This window comes from Microtus pennsylvanicus, chromosome 15, assembly GCF_037038515.1.
Source record: "Microtus pennsylvanicus isolate mMicPen1 chromosome 15, mMicPen1.hap1, whole genome shotgun sequence".
Classification (NCBI taxonomy): Eukaryota; Metazoa; Chordata; class Mammalia; order Rodentia; family Cricetidae; genus Microtus; species Microtus pennsylvanicus.
In genome coordinates this window covers 73,063,604-73,087,692 of record NC_134593.1, presented here as the reverse complement: position 1 = coordinate 73,087,692, position 24,089 = coordinate 73,063,604, and the positions used below count along the sequence as shown (strand labels likewise).

At 38.7% G+C, this 24,089-nt stretch overlaps 1 protein-coding gene across 2 annotated transcripts in view; it reads left to right on the top strand.

Annotated features, from left to right (window-relative positions):
* Window positions 1–5,975: 5,975 nt before the first annotated feature.
* The window catches only part of Fgf14 (fibroblast growth factor 14), a 455,655-nt gene continuing 437,541 nt past the window's right edge, over window positions 5,976–24,089 (top strand). Inside the window, exon 1 of one of the 2 annotated variants that reach the window (XM_075949983.1) lies at window positions 5,976–7,118. In XM_075949983.1, coding sequence (XP_075806098.1) covers window positions 6,911–7,118 — 208 coding nt within the window. In that variant the 5' untranslated portion in view covers window positions 5,976–6,910. The remainder of the gene's footprint in view (window positions 7,119–24,089) is intronic. The other variant, XM_075949984.1, reaches the window with a different exon arrangement.

The following is a 24,089-nucleotide window of genomic DNA, read 5'->3' as shown; positions in this document are numbered from 1 at the left end:
TAGATACAGTTAAGAAAAATGGTCACTATGAGTGAGAAAGATGAAAATAAAATTATTGATATTTTACTGATAAAATTATTTAAAAGAGAGAAACTTAGCCTGTATGAAAGGATTTCCCTCCGTCTGTAAGTTACAAATTTTTGATCTAGGGAACAGATGATACAGACCTATACTCTAAGATTCACATTCAGCCCTGTCTTGGCTTAGTTGTCACTAGAAAATTAAGAGTCTAAGGAAGAGGAGACATGGAGTAATATGGTGATAAGTCAGTTATTTCAGTGTGACACTGTGTTTTTGTCTCTTAAGGAAATTCTAGAAAGAATGTCAGAAACATGCTTTATTTTTATTCCTCCTAAGAGTCAATGGAGCTGGAGTATTTAAAGATGGGGAAATTTTCCAAGGTAGAATTAATTCTGAAGTGTTCCTGTGAGTGCTTAGGCAGAAGGAATGCTTGTGATTTGGACGAAAACACCCCAGACTAAGAGATGGAGATATTGGTGACTAAAAATTAACCACAGAAGACAATGAAAAAGATGTGTTCAGGGACTGATGTCTACCACAGGTCCACAGACTGTTTAGAGTGGGATTATTCTCAAGTCTAGCATTGGACTCTGAGCTGGACCCACTGCTTGCAGTAATGAAGCAGAAACAAGCAAGAAGTCTTTAAACTTTTCAGCAGATATGTTACAGAAAAAGAAAAGGGAGTCAGATAAATAATTTGAGAGTCATTTTTTGGGCAGTATGGGAGGGCAGAATGCATAGCTGAAGGGACTTTCTCAGAGCAGTCCCTTTGGGAGAGGGAAATAAGGTTTGCTCTGGGAAGGTTCATTGTAAAAACATGAGGGAAGAAACCAATTGTTTATGGCTACAATTGAGATATAAAAGTTAGAATTATTTATTAAATGTAGTAATAATTGTAGAAACTGACAGTAATAAAGGAACATGATGAGGGATTCCCCTCTGTATTCTATGAATATATTTTATAACCATTGTTTAATAAAGATATTGTTTTGGCCTATAACAGGGAGATTATAACCAAGCTGGAAGAGCTATAAAGAGAGAGTAGGCGGAGTCAAAGGAATATCACAAAGTTGCCAAAGGAGAAAGCATCAGTCAGAACCTTATCCAGTAATCCAAAGCCTCGTGAAGTTGCACGGATTAATAGAAATGGGTTAATTTAATATATAAGAGTTAATAAGAAGCCTGAGCTAGTAGGCCAAACAGCACTGTAATTAATAGAGTTTTTGTGTGATTTTTTTTTTTTTTTGGTTATGAGATGCTGGGAAACAAGCAGGCAGTATTCACTTACAGAAACAATCATCCAAACAATAAAAGTTTTCATGTTTTGGAAAGAAGTTTTCATGATGAGAAGACCCTAATGTCTCTGTACACATGTTGGTCTTTTTACGTGACTAGTGTTTTCCAATCCCTTCCCTACAAGTTATTCTTCCAGAAAGTAAGGATTTGTCATCATGTCCCTAAGTCCCAACCTGCTATAGGTTGCAGTTGAAGGCCTTGGAAGCAGAACAAAGAAGGAAACACAGTGTTTAGTTTGACAGTGGGATGTTTTGTGCTGGTGTTGGGATTAAGCAAGTATGGTTTCCTAAAGGTAGCAAAGAGATGAGTAAAGCTACAACAAGCAGTAAGAAGAACAGATTTTGTTCCTTTTCTTTATGTGACTGGATAAAGTCATGTGTTATATGGTATATTTATCAATCCTTTATCCTGCTGAAATAACTCACAACTGTATGTCAATGTTAATATTATTAAATATTAATATGAATTCTACCTTTAAGAAAGCAAGGATGATAAACTGTTATAGCAAATCACATGAAAATGCAGTGGCTCTGCTGTGGCTAGAATGTTGGTGTTTTCCCAGTATCCTTATGTAAAACTAAATGCTCAGGATAACAGCAGTGGGAGGTAGATCCTTTAGGGGGGCACTGAGTGTGGAACCTGATGAATGTCATTAGTACCCTCATACAAGTGACCCAAGGAAGCTCAATGTCCTCTTTCATTACATGAGGAGACAGTTAGGAGGTTCTAATAAGTCATCAGCAGGAACTATCCTTGACTTCTCAGCTTTCAAATCTGTGAAAACAAATTATTGTCGTATAGTTGGTTATTTTTTTCTTAACTCTTGATTCTTCGCTCTTTGGGGGCCCACCACCCAGGTCCCAAATAAATCACATGGAGGTTTATTCCTTTTTATGAATGCCTAGCCTTTCTTAACTTAAATTATCCTGTCTACCTTCTGTCTCTGGGCTTCCCCCCGCCCCCATTTTATATATCTTACTTTGCTTCTTACTCATTGGCTGGTTGTGTGGCTGGGTGGCTGACTCCTAATATCTTCTCTCCTTCTTTTCTTGCTTCTTGATTCCCTCTTCCAAGATTTCTTCTCTTATTTATTCTCTCTGCCTGCCAGTCCCACCTATTCTTTCTGCTGCCCAGCTATTGGCCATTCAGCTCTTTATCAGATCAATCAGGAGTTCTAGGCAGGCAAAGGAACACAGCTTTACAGAGTTAAACAAATGTTATATAAAAGAATGCAACACATCTTTGCATCATTTAACAATTGCCCCACAGCATAAACAAATGTAATACATCTTCAACTAATATTCTACAACACTGTTGTTTTTAATTTACCAACTTATGATATTTTGTTGTAGCAATGCAATGGGATCAATACAGGCTCCATCAATTTATAAGTTCCTCTTTAACAGTTCAGAGGCAGGCAAATTGTCCAGGATGGGTGGGTGACTCTGTCCAAGGTCCAAGATTGATCAACCTTATATTCCATTGTTTTCAGTATGTGGTCCTATGCGTGTTGTTCCAGCTGCTCCTATCATGCCTTCTAGCTCATAGCAAGGATGGATCAGAGCAATGGGAGCTACATAGTTTATTTTGAAGACTGTGAGGAGGAAATTGTCCACATCAATTCTCACATATCGTAGGTCAGAATTTTCTCATATGATCATGTTTAAAACTATAATGGCTGTTAGGAATTATGCTCTTTCTCAGACTATTCCTGTGTATTTCCAAAACTGTGGTGGTTAAACAATTACTAAAAGGCAGAACAGAAGAGTAGCTATTGGAACAAACAGAAAAAGCCAAGAACACCTAGCAAAGTTTTGGTGACTGATTTTATGAAAATTCTGTCCTATCTTTAAATAAAATGTTAGTTGTGTCCTAAAGTCCTGAGTATTACACTTACTTTTATATTTGTTTACTATGACATATTGAGAGCAAGTTCAATATTAAAGTGATTTTGATAATGAATACCACAGGATTTTATTGTAGCCTCATGAAAATACAGTATTATGATTTTTAAAGTAATTCAATGCAAATTTTACTGTCGATTTTGCAGTTTTAGAATCTCTTCTTTATTCATAAGCATTCAAGACATGTATATCTTTTCATATTAGTTTTCATTTTTGCCGAGTAATATTTACTTGAATTTAGAGTGACTGACCAAGCTTTTAACTCTCTTCTAAAATGAAACTTAAATAATAGTCTGGAACTCAAGTCAGCATGTTCATGTGGATGTTCCCAGATATGTGATCCTAGACCACCTTTGGTCTCTCTTCTGTCACTGAAAATCTGGTTTTCCGAACTCAGTATCTAATGTGGTACTCTCTAAAATCATATTCAGAGTGAATACTCAATACTCTTTATAATTAATTCAGAGTGATACTGGTTGCATGATTGATTACTATGGCCAGAACCTATCAGAACTATCTTCTTCCTCCTAGATAAAAGTGAGTTTTTGTTGATGTTTATTCAACAATATAACAGCTTATTTCAAATGAATAAATGATGTATTAGTAGATATGGTGTATAAATATAAAATATCAATTGTTAGATTTTCAAAAATATTTCTGTTTTTAAGCAAAACAGTGCCTAGTATAATAGATTCTTAGTAAATCGGACAAAGAAATACATTTTTCAACAATAGGCAAGAAAGGAGACCATAGGTGTCTGGCAATCATTCTTTATTTCAGTGTTAAAAGACTTACTACATGGAAATATTTCTCTTTCTTGATTCAGAGAAGACATTGCAATGTGTAATTTCAATAAATCTTGGTTTGAGAAATACAATTTACACAAATATCACATATAAAAGTTTTAAATAATTCCCCAATTGTTATTCTTTTTTGAACTGGTAACTAATAAACTTTTTTTTGTATTGTTTTGTTTTTTTGTTTTTTCGAGACAGGGTTTCTCTGTGGCTTTGGAGCCTGTCCTGGAACTAGTTCTGTAGACCAGGCTGGCCTCGAACTCACAGAGATCCGCCTGTCTCTGCCTCCCGAGTGCTGGGATTAAAGACGTGCGCCCGGCCGAACTAATAATCTTTTGCAGAACCTTACAGCCTGGTAAGTTTGCAGGACCTTCATAAACTGCGTTTTTTTACTCAATTTTCTTTCTGGATTTTGCACAGAAGAACTTTATGGGAAATTCTAGAACCCCCTGATAGATACTAAAGAATATTACAGAAACAGCATAAAATATCTTTCTCGTATTGATATAAAAATTAATCTATTTGTTAGGCAGTGGTTATCTCATTCTTTCTCTTTCAAAAAATGATTCAATTCTTTATTTTTCCCAGGGTTCTTTGTAGTAAGACATTTGGCAGTAGTTGCATGTGTTTGCCCTTTCTCTATCTCCCAAACATTTTAGACTGTGTTTAATACTAGCAATTGATTTAAAATTAGCAATTTAATGACATGTTTATTTTGATATATAAAATCATTGCCATTTGTTCCTTAATTCCTTATCTTTATTAACATTTATACATTTCAATTCTTCTATACCAATGTAAAATTTATCCATGTTTTCCCCAAACAAATATTTGTAACAAATTTTAGTGTTTGGAAAAGCCTCTTAACTATGAGAATAGGCAGAAGTGGGGGAGACGCTTATTATTTTTTCTGGACAGATTATAACAGATTTATTTTACAAACCAATCTCTTCAATCCATCCTCAATTCCACAAAAGTTTATCTAATTACACACCTACTTAAAAGAAAGTTTGTTGGTAAAGGTAGTAGTTTTAATGTTTTTTGAACAAATAACCTGGAATTTCTAAACAAACAGTTAAAGATTAAAATTGACTTTTTAATGTTTTCCCATTGAAATGGAATCAAACTGGCAATAATACTTAAAGAGAGTGAGTGATGTTTCTCTGCTTCTAAATCCTCAGCTCACACATAGGAATTGGCACCTATTTTTATGAGTTTTGGGTTGTAGGAGCACTGCAGTTTGTTATATTGTTTCTTGTAGCAGTATGTACTGTTTTGTACATAGTATTCCTTACCCCACCCAGCAGGAAAAAAAAAATCAACAGCTCTGACACACACACACACACACACACACACACACACACACACACACACATATATATATATATGCTTTTCCATCTAGATTTTGGTGTTTGTCCTTTTGTGTTGCTGTTTTGTTTGTTTTTGGTTTTTGGCAGGGTTTCTTTGTGTAGTTCTGGCTGTCCTGAAATTCAGGCTAGCCTCTAATTCTCAGACATCCTCCTGCCTCTGGCTGGGATGAAAGGCATGTGCCACCACTGCCAGGCTGGTGTTTGTCCCTTTATAATAGGCTGTTTCTAGAAATGTGTTGTCCATCCACCTGGTTTATATTTTTTTCATGAACACGGTAAGTGGAAATTACTTCCCAAGAAAGAAAGGGACTTGAATTTTCCTTAATATCTAAGGTGCCTTAATGCTGCTTTTGAGGATGAAAAGTGGAGTTGGTTTTGGCTCTTTGCAATTCCATTAAACTCCTCCCCCGTGTATTTTCTAAGGTTTGCTCATTATAATTGTTAATTATATTTTTAAAATTCATTTTTAACAGCAGGATGTGAGCCTGACTCTAAGAGCCAGCAGCAGGCCTATGAGCTGCGTGAGGAGGAAGAGGGTCTCTGGGGTTGGACCGAGCGTGTCTGGAGTTGGCGGAGGGGAGCGCTCTGGAGGGGAGGCACACACTGCAGTCACAGTCCCTCCCAAGGCTGGTTGAGGCACCTCACTGGTGACGGGTCTGAAAGCACGTGGCTACGTCATGGAAAGCCAGTCTTTTCAATGCAAACTTCAACTCCTCCTCCCTCCAATGCCTGTAACTCACAGCCAAGGCTGGGCGAGAAATACGGAGGAGAGATTTTGCTCATGCTGGAGACTGGAAGGAAGAGTGTAAGGAAGGAGGAAGGAAATTTGTGGCGCTTTCTACCTACTACGAGACTGACAAGGGGAGGGGGCATCTATATTACATCTTCTCTTCGTGATTAAGAACTGAGGTTCAGTCCAACCCCACGGAGCTCTGGTGACTGCTTACTTAAAAAAAAAAAAAAGAAAGAAAGAAAAAAAAATTGGCCGCGGGAGAGAGAAGGCTCAGTCTTTGGCTGCCAGATCCATTTAGGAGGTGGTATTGGTGTATGAGTGTGTGTGGTGGTGTTTTGTTTTTCTTTCTTTCTTTCTTTTCTTTCTTCCTTTTTTATTTCCATCCCCCCCTCCTTTTTTTTCCTTCTCTCCTAGGGGCTACACAATGGCAGACTTCTCTCGCTAAGATGAATCCGGCTTGCCTTCTGCAGATCCGCCCATCCTCAGTTCCATTGAGGAAAAGGCTATGATTTTCTCTTTGGGGATCTTTTGTGCATTACTCTTCTTCCTGATTAGTTCTCGTCTCGGTTGGGATTTCTTTGCTTTTTCGGTTTGTCTTCATGTGACAGGATTTTTTTCATGTGAAAGGATTTTTTTCTCCCCAACCCTTTGGTCATGATCCAGTGGTGATCAAGAGGGGATAAATCATTCACCCTGGCCGAGAAAAAACAATCGCTGAGAAGTCTCAAAGAGATATACCACGTGAGGGGAAAAAACTGGGAGAAGATCCGGAATATTAACGTTTTTCCTATGGTAAAACCGGTGCCCCTCTTCAGGAGAACTGATTTCAAGTTATTATTATGCAACCACAAGGGCCTCTTTTTTCTCAGGGTGTCTAAGCTGCTGGGTTGCTTTTCGCCCAAATCAATGTGGTTTCTTTGGAACATTTTCAGCAAAGGAACGCATATGCTGCAGTGTCTTTGTGGCAAGAGTCTTAAGAAAAACAAGAACCCAACTGGTAAGCAAAGCATGCATCATATTCTGTTTTTCCTCGTAATACCCTGTCTGTTGCTCACCGAGCTAGGTCTGCAGTTTTGCTATGCAGGCCAGGGAACATGCAAGGAACCCGGACAGTGTTGCATACAGAGGTGTTGCATGAATAAACAAGTAGCCACCGCCGGATCTACGTCCTCTCGACCCGAAAACCCTGATCAACAGCTCCTAGCTGTGACACGATCCATCACTAGGAGGGAGGAGTAAACTTTTTTAGAATCCCCCCACTAAATGGATTTGGTCTCCCGTGTCTGGTGGAATATTGTAGGGCTTATGGCTTATGGCTGTGCCAGGAGAAAGAGCGGAGAGCTTGCCTTACTTCTGCTCCTGTGGAGACGTAGCTTTAGACTTTCTGATTAGCTTGCACAATATTCGCCACCCCATCACCTTTAGCAAAGTAAAAGCGCCCCCTCCCTCATGACCTGGCTCATCCGTCAGCCCCCGCCTCCCTCCCCCGTCCAGCTCTGGGTGTTATTAACTCATTCCCTAGTCTGCCTCTAACACATCCAGCCTGCGAACAGTGAACACTGGAGCAGGGCTTGTGCCTGGGGGAACCAGGACCCAGAGGACAAGCCCATATACCTCTAGTATATGCCATTTAAGTCCCTTCCCTTTTAAAATCCCGTGTGGAAACCCTGTGTGTGGTTCCCAGAATGACCAGCGGGTCCCTGACTTATGCCTCCTGGAGATCATGCGCCTAGATTTCAAAGGGCTCCAACCAGGGAAACTTGCAGTGTATTACATAAGAAATGCAAATGCAGGTGATTTGGGGAGTCGGTCCCAGGGGTTTACTTCCCTGTGTCTGGTATGAGGCATTTGGGACTAACGGAGTTGTGGGCGAGTTACCCTCAGGCAGCCAGGCTCGGAGGGCTGCCTGGTGGTGGCAGCTGTCTCAAAGGAGACTGGGTGAAGTCTTTTCTCAAATCAGTCCTGCTGTCCACAAGGAGTGTGCGGCATCCCTGGCTGGCCTTGTGTGGGAAGAGACCTGCAGCTCTTTTCTTTTTTCTTTTTTTGGTTTGTAGTCGTGCTGGAGGGCGGGGAAATCATCTGTCCTGCGGCTGCAGCGGGGCGATTAAGGCTGGCACTGCGGCGCACTAGATCATGGCTCTCCGCGGCCGCCCTGACACCTGGAGCTCAGAGCCAGCCACGCTGGCCTGGCATCCAGACCTCCCACGAACGGGCAGCAAGTGGCTGCTCGCTCCAAGCCTCTGAACCTAGCAAATGTAGCATCGCCTGGATGACGCGAGCAGAGGGGGCTGCGGTCCTGTGGCTGCAGGGAGAACAGTGGAGCGTGGGTGGGCGGGGTTGGAGGCAGTGGGTGTGGAGGTCTAGGACGCTTTGCAGGCACCACTTCTGCAGCAAAAGGCAAGGTGCATGACTGTTGTTAAAGAGTGTCCAAAAGGGCAGATGTTCCTATGCTCAGGCCAAGGGAAGTTGCTTCTAGCTGGGAAGCTTAGAGGACTGTGGAGGTTCTGAGAGGAAGCAGCTGTTGGCTTCCAGGAAGGTTCCCTGCTGCAGTGGAGTTGTTGCCTCTACCCTACAACCAGGGTCCCTAAGTTCTAGATCCACACCCTAACCAGCCTCCTTCACTGTTTCCTGTCCTTTTACTCTTCTGTTCCTTAACTAGCCAACGTTTAGTGACTCTGGTATGGTGTTCTCATCTTGAGACTTGTCTAAAGGCACAGCAGACTGGACACTTTACTTAGCAGAGCGTTGCTGATTCAGGCCCAGGGTATACTCCTGGTTCTTGGCATTCAGTCTAACATTATAGATGCCTGGTTCAATTACCCACCTACACCTACAGCACTGGTTCATGCCCTGGACATGAAAATACTGCCTGCAGGACTTCCCAAAGTGGGACAGGTCAAAGGGTATAAACCTTGTGTTTTTCTGTGAAAAGATTTAGCTCTCCTCTGAGAAAGGAACACAGTTTTTTTTTTCTTAAAAAAATCTTCTTTTTTTGAGACTTGGCTATTTGTCTAGGTACCTTGAAGTCAATCCTTTCAAAATATTGTTTGGTGAGTGGGAAATAATTCAGCAGGAAAAAACAGAAAGTTTGTTTCGAGGTCTTTATGTTTTTATTGTAAATAATTTTTACTGGAAATGCCAATCCTCCCACCACTCAGCTCAATATCTTTGTATTGTACTTCTCCTCCCCACCTACTTTCATCTCTCTAGAGTAGTTTTCTCTCTCCAAAGTGTTTTGGAAGGCACTAAACAAATGACTATTTATTTTCAGAGCAATTTATTTTGCAGCCTATATTTCACTTGAGTGTGAAGTGATGGGTTAACTTATGGTACGTCTGACGACATCATCACATAGTCTAATAGGATAGTTAAGTCTTAGATTGCCAGAGATTTGAGTTCATATTGGAAGTCTGAGAATTTAGGAGATTTAAAAAAATAGAACATTGATGTATCAAACTATGCAACTGTTATTTAAAGGCTTTGATCATTTCAGCTGTACTCAAACCCATGCCTGCCATTTCCTATGAATATTGTACGTGGTGAGTCTATTTTCCTGCTATTAACACAAAACCTATAATCATTTGCAGCCTTTTGATCCCAAGATAGCAATACAACTAAGAAATTAATTGGGTAATAAAAATAAAACAAGGACTAAACTCCTCTTAACTGTTAAAAGCAAAAAGAGCAGATTGACTACCACCTATTACATTATCTTGAATCTAAAAGGAGGACAATTAACTGGTTTCAAATGAAAAATCTTGACAGAATTCTGCCAAGCACTAGGGAATTGGTGCAAAGCATTCTTTATCATTTCAGAGACATATTTTAAGTTGGTTTTTCTTCTCTATTTTTGCAAGTTATAAAATAATTTACTGATTATTTTTAGTTCTTGAAATCATCAACATGTATGGGGAGTTGGGCTAAAGGTTTTAGAGCAGGTTAGTGTAAAAATAAGCAGATAATAAAAGGAAGGATTTACTACTTTGTCCTGTAGTTGTGTTACGTGATCTCTAATGAGAAGAGAAGTGCAGCATGTATTTGTGTTACATATTCTTTTAAAAACTAAATCACAATAGTTTACAACGTTTGAATGTAAAGTAAAATCTACTAATTTGACAAAAGTATCTAGTGCTTCAAAGTACAGTGATTATCAGAGAACACATTTGGGTGCACACACGTGCTCAAATGTCCTACTTTCTGCTATTTCCTAGCTGAGCAATAGCTGTGCATTTAGAAGAAATGTTACCTGCTGTAGCTTTTGCTGTATGAGTCATGAAAGGTGACTGTATTTTAGGCAAATAATTAAATAGGAAGAATACTAAGTACAAGGTGCTTATTTTTTTCTGGAGAAGGTTCGGTATTATTATTTTTTTTTTAACCAGTGAAATAGTTTAGAATGACCAGTAACAGGCTGGCTTAGAAAATAATCTAGGTCACTGCTCTTGAAGCAAAGAATTATAAGGTAATAATATGAGTGATAAGCATAAGGTTGTGTCATGCTATCTCTTCAGATCTATAAAACAAGCAAAGGAAGCCAGGGACTCTTTCACACGCTGTACTCAATACACTACATAAAAGACCCCAAAGCCTCTTCACCATGCCAACACTTTGGAAAACTCAGATTTTGAAATACTTTACAATGTGTGAGAATATTCCTGAATACACATGTTTGTGGTAGGAGGATATATAGGAAGCAAATTACCTAGACATGGTTCTATATATGTTCTGGGAACATTGCACAGACTCGTGGCTTTGGTGTTCTGTCAGAGCTTTTTGAAGTGAGAAAATAGGGAGATAGGGAAGGAAGAAAGAATAAGCACCCTCTTTCCATCATTCTCACCCTGAATTCTTATTTATTCTGTAGAGCTAGGTGAGCCACAAACTGGCAAGACCTGCATTTCTACACACCAAGTGTGCAGCAAATGAAGACATCAAATTCAGATAGCATAGATAGAACAAGAAACAGGTGGAAAGTTCTTGTAACCTTCTTAAACTGAGTTCCAGAAAGTTTTAGTTGCTGAGGTGGTAAAGTGAGCCATAATGAGCAGTGGCATTTTATCAACCAAAGGTGACATTTTTAGCAAATTCTAAAGAATTTCTAAGAACTGAATTACAAAAAGAATGGATTTCCTTTTCTTTTCTAGATGTTAACATCCAAGTTAACAAGTATACAACTTGTTATCAACACCTAATAATGTGCACTCACCTTCAATAGTGAAGATGATGTTGTTCAAATGATGCATCACTCTTTGAATGTATTAAAGCTAACTGTATACTGTGCTTCACTTTCCAAAATATCCATAATTTAACAAGACACGCATTGGAAACTTCTGTGGTTTTATACAAATGGTAACAAGGACAACCACCAATGTTTTTGCTCCTTTGCTAATTTTGGCATCATGCCTCACTCACCCTGACTCATAAGTTTTCTATAAATGCTATGTATATGTATCAAAATGGAAGCATTTTTTCCAGATACTTTCTTATGCTTTACAGGGAACTGTTGTGTTTCTTGAAGAGTGGGGCAAAAACATTCTGCCTCTGAGTAGTTTAAAATAGTCACTGCATTGTACCTAGAGTTAAATAACAAATAAAAAATTTGAGTCCAATTTAGCCCTACCCTCAAGTCAATGTGGGTCAGGGATAAATACATTGTTCCTTAACTTTGGTTTATGTGTAGATCCAGATCTGAGTTGAACCTGGGCATTGACTTTTTGGGCATTTTCTGAGTAAGATGCCTCAATTTCTTAAATTTCCCGAGATGCAGTTCCAGAGTTTTGCTATTCTATTTTGGAAGAGTCATTAATCCTTATGTTCTCCCTGTGTGTTTCTCCAATTGCTACAAAATAATGCTTTTACTTTGGTCAAAGGTGGTTAGGGGAACTTCTAGGATCTTTGAACATGGAGGTCAAAAAGAAGAACAAGGAACAGGCTTACAGCACTGACAGTGGTTTTGGATATTACTGTACTTCCCATTTCCTGACAAAGTTTCTGCTTGTAATATGCAGCACACTTGGAAATACTAAGTAAGACGAATAGTCAAAAGGTGATAGTTCTAAAAGCTGAACCATGGAACTCTGTCACTGTCAGTATGATAGCTGGTCAAGTTTATTCAGTGTTCACTTCTTTTCTGAATGATGAGAACAAAACTAAACTGAACTAAAAGCACAAATATAAGTAGGTAAACAAAAATGCCAGCAATGACATCAATGTCTGGCTCTTTGGATACCTGAGTGATTTTACAGAAGTGTCCTGAATCCAAAAAACCTGAGGCAATGCAGGCTATTCCTCATACTTGACCCTTCTCTAAAAACCCAAGTCATGGGATTATTGCATGCGCTCTGTCAAACTTGTCCCTAAAATTCACAAATGAAGTTTGAAGCCCTTCCAGTACCCTATGTGGCAAGGTCTGCTTCATTTTATTTTCTGATCCTTTCTTCTTTCTTTTTCCTCAAAAGTTGAGTGTTTTGTTCTTCTTTTTCTCTTTGGAGCTCCTTTCTCTAAGGCAAAACCTAGGACCCTTCTTTGTGGTATTTATTTATCATCTAGCTATCCACCTATCTACTTGTTCATTATCTAATTATTTATCTACTTATCTATTTATATGTTGTCATTGTTGAGTTGGCAGCTGTCTCTCAAGCAGCCTTCTCACTTCTAGTATTTCTTTTGCAGCTGAAAAAAAAATGGTGATTTTTCCAACTTTTTTGCTCCATCCACTACCAACTACCAAACTAGTCTGCTTTTATCCAGGAGCCACTTTAGTAAGGTGGAGGATGCTGGGACACAGTGCTCTTGGAATGAATGAGAGGCTTGGAGTATGTATCAGGCAGCGACTACAAAGCTTGGTAGAAGCTATGGCTTTGGGTGGAGGCCCCTGGTCTCCAGAGAACTGTTAACGTTATTTGTTCTGTTCAAAGCCTTAAACTCTGCAGCTGTTCACAACGTGGAAACCCGTTGGAGATCTGACTGCTGCGAGGGGCAGGCTTCCTTCTGGCAGGGTTGCTGGACTGAGACTCGCAGGTTCGAGCCTCAGGGGCTCTGCTAAGCAGCACAGTGGGGCTGAAGCTGCCGCTGTAGCAGCCTTCGCGCAGGAAGTTTCTGTTGCCACGGAGATGACCTCTGACCCCTAGAGTGTCTCCGTGGCCCCTTTGCGGGTGCTGTGGTTGCTATGGGAACTTCAGTAGCCAGGATCCTGGGACTAGAGCAACTAGTGAGCAAGGACAAGGCCTGTGGCAGCTGCTCTGCCCAATTCCTTCCTGGCGCAGGAAGCATGGTTGCCCTGTGGACCCGAGGGTAGGGGAGCTCCACCTGCTGATGACAGCGCAAGAACTGAACCTTGGTCCCAGCCCACAGGTGGCCACCTCTGCCGGTTCCTCTCCTAGGCTGTTTTAAAGAGAATATGCTGCAAAAGGGAGCTGGGCTGTCTCCTCTTTGTGTGTAAGCCAGAGATTGGGAGCCTGTTTCAGAGTCCAATTCTAGGCTCTGTTTCCTCATTTACTTTCAGGAGACTTGCATACATTCCTGAAGTTTTCTGTGTTCCAGTCTGGGTGCAGTCCGAATGGATTTGATTAAGAATATTTTAAAAGCAGTACCACCTTGCATAGTTTTGATTTCTGAAACCGTTACATTTAGTCTACTCCCGTCTCCCCTGTCCCCTTCCCTGTGTCCATGTTGACTACATCTAAGCTGCGTTTTAAAATTAGTACTTATCAGATGTGGGGCCACTTTCAAGCTCATGAACGGCTTGCTCTTCTTCCTAGTGTGTCGGCTTCTCACTGGGAATACTAGTGACTGCAAAGCTGGTTCATAACCGTAGGCACAAACACAGACAATGCCCCTCAGACCTGGAAAAAGAAATGACAAAGAGCTACTCAAATGTTTCCTAGAGCTGTGAGTTTGCTGTTAAGATGGTGTTATCACTTGATCCATTCTGTCAAGATGCCTTTCCCTGGGGGAACAGCTAAGCATTTTGAAGGATGGGATGAATGCACTGCCCCACTTCCTCTCTGGGTTTAACCATCTCAGTTATTAATTTAAAAAGGAGAATTCTCAGGTATACTTCCAACTCCGAAATTTATGAAGTTGTTCAGGACCACAGGTTCTTTGTTAAGCATACATTGTCCACCACCCCCCGCCCTTCTCTTTTGCTGTATATTCCAGACTAACATAAACTCACCATTCTCTTGCCTCAACAGAGTACTGGCATTAGAGGCAGGTATCCAGCACACTGTTTTCTAAACTTAATAAACTTAAAAAGTTCTCCTTTGCCTCAGGTGTTGCTGCAGAAGAAGCAAGATGAAGAGTTCTAGCATGAATTTTAGAGTAGACACAAAGCTGTCTCAATACTAGTTCAGAGCTGTAGGCATAGAAAGAAAAGCTAAGGATCAACAATGACAATATAGAAGGCTTGTTATAGTAAACAAAAATGAATTATAATGACTGGTTAGGAGTTAGTCACTAGAGAAAGGCTCAAGATGGATTGGCATGAAAAAATCAGCATGGCTTAAGCTTTGAGCACGTAAGAGTAGTCTACTAAGAACTGAAGTGAGAGTAGGGAGTGGGAAGTGGTGCAGTCAGAAGGTAAAGAAGAACAGATCATGTGTCATTGCGGCAGCCCTTATGCCACAGTGTGGAAAACAGCTTTGAGACAGGCGAGACTGAAGAAAGGGCATAAAGAAAGCAAATAATATTCTAAGAGATGCTGTGGGTCCCAAAGGAAGGCTCTGGAGAGGAAGTGGAGTCAGTCAGAATGAAACAGTGAATTTGTAAAGAAAGTCAAAGGAGTCTAGAATTTTCTGTCTGTAGGCTTTAAGCCTTCAGCAGTTTATCAGTAATACATTGATTTTTGCTTTGAAACCTGAAAAGCTGTCCAGACTGTCCTGTTGAGGATTCAAGAAACTTAGTAACAAGTCAGAAACTTTGACAGGTTTCTTTTTATGTTATTATTAATATTTATTTCATTTATTTTATATACTGACCATAGTTTCCCTTGCCTCCTATCCTCCTCTCCTCCCACCTCTAATCTATCTCCTCTATCTACTCCTCCTTCATCTCTATTCAGAAAAGGGTAGGCCTCCCATGGGCATGACAGATCAGGTTGAGGCAGGACCAAGCTCCACTGCCTGCATCAAGGCTGGATGAGGTATTCCAGAATGAGGAACAGGTTCCCAAAAGCCAACTAATTATCAGGGACAGGTCCTGATCCCACTGCTAGGGGCCTTACAAACAGACCAAGTTACACAACTGTCACAACCATGCAGAGGGCCTAGGTTGGTTCCACGCAGGCTGCTTAAGTGCTGGTCCAGAGAACATCCTCCCTTTCTTCAGGAGGACTCCCAGAGCTTGCTGCAGTGCTTGGATGTGGATCTCTGCATCTGCTTCCATCAGCTACTGGATAAAACCTCTCCGATGACAATTGGGGTAGTCTGATTATAGTAGATGGTCTGTTCAGGTACCCTCTCTACTATTGCTGGGAGTTTTACCTGAGGTCATCCTTGTGGATTCCTGGGGGTTTCTCCTAAACCTCAAAATGGGTCCCTATCAAGACTTCTCTTTCATTACTCTCCCCCTCCTTCCTGTCCCCAACCTGCACCCAGCCTGCCCAACTGACTCCCTCAAGTTCCCACCCCTCTACCCCCTCACCTAAGAGATCTCCTCTATTTTCCTTTCCCTGGGACATCCATACCTCCTCTTTGGCACCCTCTTTGTTATCTAGCCTCTCTGGGGCTGTGGATTGTAGGTTGGCTCTCCTATACTTTGCTCATATTACCTACTTATGGGTGAGTAGATACCATGTTTGTTTTTCTGGGTTTCGGTTACTTCACTCAGAATGATTTTTTTTTAGTTCTATTTATTTGCCTGTAAAGTTCATGAGATCATTGTTTTTGCAGGTGAACAAGACTCCATTGTGTAAATGAACCACATTTTCCTTAGCTAGTCTTCAGTTGAGGGGCATCTAGGTTGTTTCCAGGTTCTGGCTATTATGAATAATACTGCTTTGAACATAGTTGAGTAATTGTCCTTATGGTATGATTGAGAATCCTTTGGGTATAGTTGGGTCTTGGGGTAGATCGATTTCCAACTTTCTGGAAAACCACCATATTGATTTCTAAAGTGGCTGTACAAGTTTATGCTCCCACCAACAGTGGAGTAGTGTTTCCCTTACTCCACACCCTTTCCTACATAAGCTGCCATCAGTGTTTTTGATCTTAGCCATACTGACAGGTGTAAGATGGTATCTCAGAGTCATTTTGATTTGCATTTCCCTGATGACTAAGGATGTTGAGCAATTCTTTAAGTGTATTTGAGCCATTTGAGATTCTTCTATTGAGAATCCTCTGTTTAGATCTGTATACCACTTTTAATTGGATTATTTGGTATTTTGATGTCTAATTTCCTGAGTTCTTTATTTTGGAGGTCAGCCCTCTGTCAGATGTGGGGTTGGTGAAGATATTTTCCCATTCTGTAGGCTGTTGTTTTGTCATATTGACAGTGCCCCTTGCCTTAGAGAAATTTTTCAGTCTCAGGAGGTCCCATTTATTAATTCTCAGTCTCAATGTCTGTGCTACCAGTATTATATTCAGGAAGTAGTCACTTGTGCAAATGTACTCAAGGCTACCACTTTCTCGTCTGTCAGGTTCAATATAACTGGATTTAAGTGGAAGTCTTTGATCTACTTGAACTTAAGTTTTGTGTGAGGTGTTAGATATGGATCTATTTGCATTCTTCTACATGCCAACATCCAGTTATGCCAGCACACTTTGTTGAAGATGATTCTTTTTTTCCATTGTATAACTTTATCATAGTTGTCAAAAATCAGGTTTCATAGGTGTGCAGATTTATGTCATAGTCTTCAAGTTGATTCCATTGATCTGCCTGACTTTGACAGGTTTTAAGTCTAAATTTAAATTACTGGGAACCTTTCTGTAGATAATGAGTTAATTTTTATTGATTTTACTCTGAAAATCATAGGGATGGAAAATGCTTTATAATGAAGACAAGCCAGTGTTTTTTTTTATGGTTGTATACAGTTTTCTGTCAATAGAAGGCACTTTTGTACAGACATTGTTCAATTTGAGGAGCCAAACAGTACAAGTAAAAGCCAGGTTTTCAGATGATTGTTCCAGTCTGTCAGGAAAGGAGAAAGAAGCCCAAACCTTGCTGGATTTATATACGTAGTGTATTCTTGCTTCCCAGATGTAAATGAAGATGCTTGTAATTAAAATGTCTTTTCCCTTCTGTAGCATTTTGTTGTCTGAGCAATTATAGTGGATCACTGAAGTGAGCCATAGCCTTTTCTGCAAAACTGCCTCTTAGATAAAGTGTAGCTTGGAAGGATTCACCATCTCTGTTCTTCCTACTTTCTGTATGTAGTACAGTATTGCAATGTACTTTTAAAATAATAGGATTTAAAACCAAAACAAAAATAATATTCTCTAATTGTGGGATTAAAATAAAAACAGTCTGAACCTTGTCTTCGTTCATTGTGTTCCTCTTGAACATCAAGTGTTATAAGTTTTAAGCAAAGAAAGGCTGTGTTTACTGGGAGACCTTGCTAATTTTGCTAATTAAACATTCAGCAGTCATTATCATTCTGTATTACAGTTTTCTCTCAAGGTTAATTGAAAGCAGAAATGAAATATGCCCAAGTTTTACCTTTTTTGATCACTATGGCTCATTTCTTAGGCCTTTAGATATTTTTAATTAACTTAAAATATTTTCCTAATAATAATAATAATAATAAAAAGAGAAAAAGATATTTTCCTATTTACATGGCAACTGAATGAAGTAAAATTCCTTGCATCAATATATGACAGTTGATATTAAATAGAAGACTAAAAAGTTAATTAAATAAAAATATAAAAATTATTAATTTTAGGTGATACTATGGAATATTTTGATAGATGAATACACTGTGATAGTATAGGAGATGCTTTGAATAAAATAAATGATGAATGTTATAAACTGTTTAAGGGCACAGTAACCAATTTAATGTGGCGTGGAGGCTTATCTTCATTTGCTATAGCAATATCAGACTTGCTGATTTGCTGAGAAGACATTGTCAGTTGACAGCTGTTTGAGGACGGACTACCATTCATTTATGTTTTAGTGTAGCCATTGATAGGTTCTCATGCTCCAGTGGATGGCCCTCTACCCTTGGGCATGTGGGCAGCATTAACTAGACTTAGTGGGCTATCAGAAAGAGGGGGAAAAATGAAGTTGAGGGGAGCATCTTGAAGGGAATATAGGACTTAGAAGCAGGAGGTAGAGGCTTAATACCATATTTTATTGTATAAAGAACAAAAAACACAATAAAAATTGTGAAGTCTAAGAATAAAGAGTTTAGGAGCCTCCAAAACGGAAAGTGAAAAATCCAAGTAAACACCAAAGTGACCTAACTCTGGAGTAAATACCCTTAAATTCCTACACTGCAGCTGCCTCTTTACAAAGCCTGTTAGGTGTTATCTATGTAAAAGTCATCAATATTTGTCCTTGTGGTTTTGTGAGTCATTTTGACCTGAAGCTAATATGAACTATTACAAATTCAACCTTTATAAACCTAGAAAATTTTAATGATTACTTTTTGGGATATGATTTAATTTAATCTAAATACACATTATACATAGCTTGATGAATTTTGACAGTTATGGGTTATAATGATAACCAATAATCAAATCAGGATTTAGACCATTACTGATCACTCAAGGGAACAAGTTCTCCTTTCTCTTTCATAAGCGTTCTAATTCCTCCATCTAATTTAAGCTGTAGTTGAATATTCTATCACTAAATCAAAAACTCTCACATTTCATTTTGTTTCTTTCAGTCAGCATAATGCTTTTGTTAAAGTAAAACATTGCCCTTGATAGAAATGATGTCTTCTTAGCTAAATATAAGTGAGAACACGGATTCTGGTGGCCCTGAATAACTTGTTCATCTGTGGAAAAGATTACATTAACTTTGTAGTCACAACTTAAGAAAACAATAAGTTAGCACATTTAGTAAATACTGGATCAGTGGGAGATAGCGGTTTTCAATGTTATAACATTTTTAACTTTAGGGCTAGTGGAAACTAGTTGACTAGGTAGTGGCATTTCATTTACATTTTAATAAATAAAGCTTGCCGGAAGATCAGAAAAGTAAAACAGCCATGCTTGTCAGCTTTACAGACCAGGCAGCAATGCCACATGCTTTTAATCCCACTAGCCTCATTAGCTTGCCATTGAAACCAGGTGGTAGTGGTTTACACCCTTAATCCAAGAACTAGAGAAGATTATAAAATGGGAGGAGACAGCTCTCAGTCTCAATCTCATTTTGAGTTTTCCTGGAGGCAGGATCACCATTTTGAGACTGAGGTCAAGGTAAGACAGTGGTTCACTGCTTTCCTTTTTTTGGTCTTCAGGTTGAACCGCAATATCTGTCTCTGAGTTTTTATTAAATGTGCTTCAGGATTGTTAAGAATACATTCTAAAAGTTTTACAAGTAATCACAAAGGTGTTAGGCAAGATGCAAAGGTCACTGACTGCTCCTTGGACTGGAGAGGGAGGGAGAGGGGAAGTGGAGGGAGGGAAGGGAAGTGGGAGGAGGGGAGGAGAAAAAGAAAAGAAAAGTAAATGACTTTTATATAGGTTTAAAAATAGGAAAAGACAATTTTGGTTCCGTTTGAAACATTCTCAGTTGCCACAATGACCAATGACAAAAGTTCTAGAAGTTAATTATTCTGCAAGATCTTCAGCTAAGAGTAACTTCTTCAGAGAGTGGTGTCACTTCATGTTTTTGGGCCTATCTGTGTCGCTGTTTGTAGACTGGTAGGATTTAATGGTAAAGTTTTGGGTTTTACTGTGTAAACCGGAACATTCTAATTGAATAAATTGAAGCTAACAGGCATTAGTTGTTCAGTGTATGGAATTTTCAAGCTTTTCACAGGTTACGAAGATGCTACTGTAAGACAGGGGACTACTGGAACATACACAAAGGGCATTACTGCTCCAGAATAACAGGCAGGCTGGGCTTCACATCCTCAACATCTCATTGTGTCCCATATGTTCCTCAGAAGCAATGTCCAGTGACCCAATAGACATCTGTACAAGGTGTATCTCTGTAGTGGCTAGGATATAAGTTTAGAAAACACTAGACTTTTAAGAGGCTTCTAACAAAGGTGCCTGTTTGAGCATAAGAACATTGTGCCTGTTATACTGGTTAGGAAACAAGTATGTTCTCACATCATGGGGAGATACTGTCCATTGATTACAAGATGGTTTGCTTATATATCCTTGTAATGATTGTCTGGTTCAGAAGCTGTTTCAAGGGTTGGAGTCATGGGGTAGATATTTTGTCCTTAAATCTATTTTCACAAAAGAACTCTTTCCTGTGATTCTCATGACCTCCATGGCATTCTCCATAATTTTGAAGCATACATTGAGGCTATATTACCATTAAAGTCATAGATAATATGTTGACCTTGTAAAGTGGGACCTGTAGCTAGTGGCTGAGTTCATGTCCTTCATAGTCACGAAGCTGAAAGGTAGTTGCACACATTGTGACATAGTTTGGGGCCATATCTCTAGACCTTATCACTTTCTAAATAAGGAGAGAATGAGTCTTCACATTGTGGAATGAACAACTGTGTACTTACTTTCTCCTCTGACAGCCACCTGCTATTTTGTAAAATGATGTCCTACTGAAACATTCACCTGGGAAGGAATAAAAATGTCAACAGATTATTTGTACACAAGAACTCTTTCACCAACTTGCACCATATTTGTATTGTAGTGTTTTCTCCTTAGTGTGACCAAATATCTGATAAGAAGAAACTTAAGGGAGAAAATGTTTATTGTGACTCATAATTTAAAGGTATGGTCATCATAGTGGGAGCATGAGTCTATGGATCTCATTATATTGGCAACCAGGAAGCAGAGGTAGATGAATACTTCTGCTCCTTATTCTCTTATTTCTACTTAACCTGGGACTCTAACCCCTAGAAAAGTGCTTCTCATGTTCATGGTGGATCTTCCTCCCTCAATTAAACCTCTACGGAAACTGCCTTCCAAGCACATTTAGAGATGTGTATTTTAGGTGATTCAAAGGTCCACCAACCTGACAATATTAAGCATTATAGGCATCTTTTTCTGCAGTAATTTAAGGTGTTATTCTGTTTCCAACAGTGTTGGCTATTGTTAGTGGAGATATACATTAAGGAACAGTTTGCTACAGGAATACTTTTGGGAATAAACGTTTATCTTGTACTCTTTTGGTTATACAATTTGAATTATATATTAGGGGGATCAATATCTTTGTCCTAGATGTTTTAATATTTGAAATGGTACAAAGTTTATAACATGATATTTTAAAAATGATAACCTATTAAATAGCAAATCTTACAAGTATCTAACCAATAAGGACTTAAATTAGAGGTAGCAATTTCTTTGATTTAGAGCTAGAATCAGAATTTTCTAAGGCTGGTATATACACATGGCCACATTTATACAGAATTGGGAATGGGTTTCTTTTAGGTGGTGATGAGGGCATATATAATGTTTTGGGAGACATCACCATTTAAATACAAATTCTGTGTTTGGTGGGTGAGTGAATAGTGATTGAATCAAACCTTTTTTTTTTTTTTTCAAATTAGGGAGAGAGGGATAGACTAACTGCATAATGCCATAGGACTTGATGCTGAGGCATCAAGGAAAGGGTCTGACTATTTTACCTTAGCATAATTATAAATTAAAAAGTGCAATGTGCACTCTGTTCAAATAAAGTAGCCACATCAGGCTCATGGTTCATTTTGTGTCTTCTGGGTATGTGCCTATCAGTATATCCATTCCCTCATGTGCTTTCTGACCTTTGGAAACCCATGCAAGGGTGTTTACAGTCATTCAGTTAACTCTGAAACTTTTGGCTTTTCTTTTTCATTCTTCTTATTTAAAGAGACAGAGGCAGTATTTATCTCTCTAAATATTAATATCAGTCTGACTGTAATTTTCATTTTAGTGTTAATATTTTAATGTAAGACAAATCTTTGTGCTTCTTCTCTTATACTCCTTAACACTGCTAAATGATAAAATGCTTTTAAGTGCAATTGCGTATTTTGTTATGAATTATTTTTTATTTGTCTCTACTTTAGATTTATGAACATATTATGGGGAACAGTAGAAGTTGTTACTTTTAATAAATATAATAAAACAGGTTCAGTTACAGAAAAGCAATTTTCAGGTAATAATACAGTATTTTATTTCTTAATTGTTATATAACATTATGGCAAAATGTTCATATTTACATAATACATAGTGAAGTGCTACTTTTAACATAGCACATCACAGGTTAAATTATGATTTGTACTCTTCTTAGTTTCAGGCAAACACTAAGTATTTAAATGTACTTATAGCTATGAATACATAGTAGATAATTCACTTGGACATTTGTGTCCTCACCCCATCTGTTGGCCATCACATTTTATATACAACAGAGTCACAAAGACAGGGTTCATATTATCAATAATTTAAAAGCAACAAGTTAAATCTCAGATGTAGGTTGCTACAAATGTTATTTTTCAGTTGTTAGACTTATGATCATCAAAAACAGCTTAAAAATTATACTAGACAGTTTTGGGCTTTTTATGGGATTGAGGTTTGAAAGAAAATAGCCCCCTAATGGAATAGCACTATTAATAGGTGTGACTTTGGTGGAGGATAGCCATGTCTCACCATGGTGATAATGGGTTGAATCTCTGAACTGTAAGTGATCCACCTCTATTAAATATTTTTCATTTTAAGAATTGCTGTGGTCATGGAGTCTCTTCACACCCTAACTAAGAGGCATAGCTATTCCTGAATTTTCTTTTATTTTGCTTTTTTTTAAAGACATGAATTTAATTGTAGCCCAAATTGTCCTTGAACTTAAAATCCTCTTTCCTCAGCTTCCTGGATGCTGAAATTATGAATATGTGCTACCAAGCATGGCAACATTTTTTGTCTTTTTAGGTGGTCTATCTGCAGTTTGATATGGGGCTCACTTTGCAAAGTGTCCCAAGTCCTGTAAACTTAATTTTATAAGAATCTTGTTTTCAAACAGTATATTCCAATGTTTCAGTGAAGGAATAAATTGATTTTTCTCTTTCTCTGTTCTTCCCCCTTCCCCTTTCTTCATATCATTAATATTAATGTCATGAAATCCTATTCATTGGACTAAATTAGCAATGAATTTGGACTAAAGAGCTCATTGTTCTTAAAATCTGAGAATAAATTTTTGTGTTAGCTTTCTCCACTATAACAAATGTCAAGACAATCAACTTATAAAGAAAGGGTTTATTCTCAGTGTTGTGGAGCTTTCAGACCATGAGTGATCACTCTCGTTCCTTTTAGGCCTGTAGTGAGGGAACAAATCTGAGCAGAACAACCGGGTGAAACAAAAACACTCACTTCAGTGTCAGTACATGTACAAGAAAATAGGAAGGGGTTGGAATCCTACTATTATCTTTTTTTTTTTTTTTTGGTATGGCCCAGTGATACAACGACTGTGGGTTAGGGAACCCCTCTTAAAGGTTCCACTTCCTTCCAACTATGCCTTTCTGAAGACAAAGTCTTTACTACTTGGACCTTTGGAAAACACTAAGTTCCAAACTACAACAGCTGGGCACATTTGTATATGACAACAGATCAGTAAATAGCTGGAAAACAAGTTGTGACCAGAAATTGACTTATATTCTACAAAGCTGCCTCATGATATCTGTGAGGGCTGTCATTCATCGTAACTGGTTCTGAGGGTGGATCCCAGGCCCTAATATAATAGGCAGGGACTCTACCACTGAGCTACTTCTGCAACTTTTGTTGTTTGAATTTGGTTACCTAAAATGAATGACACCATCTGAGGATTCTCTTTCCTCTACATCTTTGATGATATTTGTCACTGTCTTTTTTTTTAAAATTCTAGTCTTTCTAGTGGATGAAAGCTTGTATGTTTCTGTGGTTTT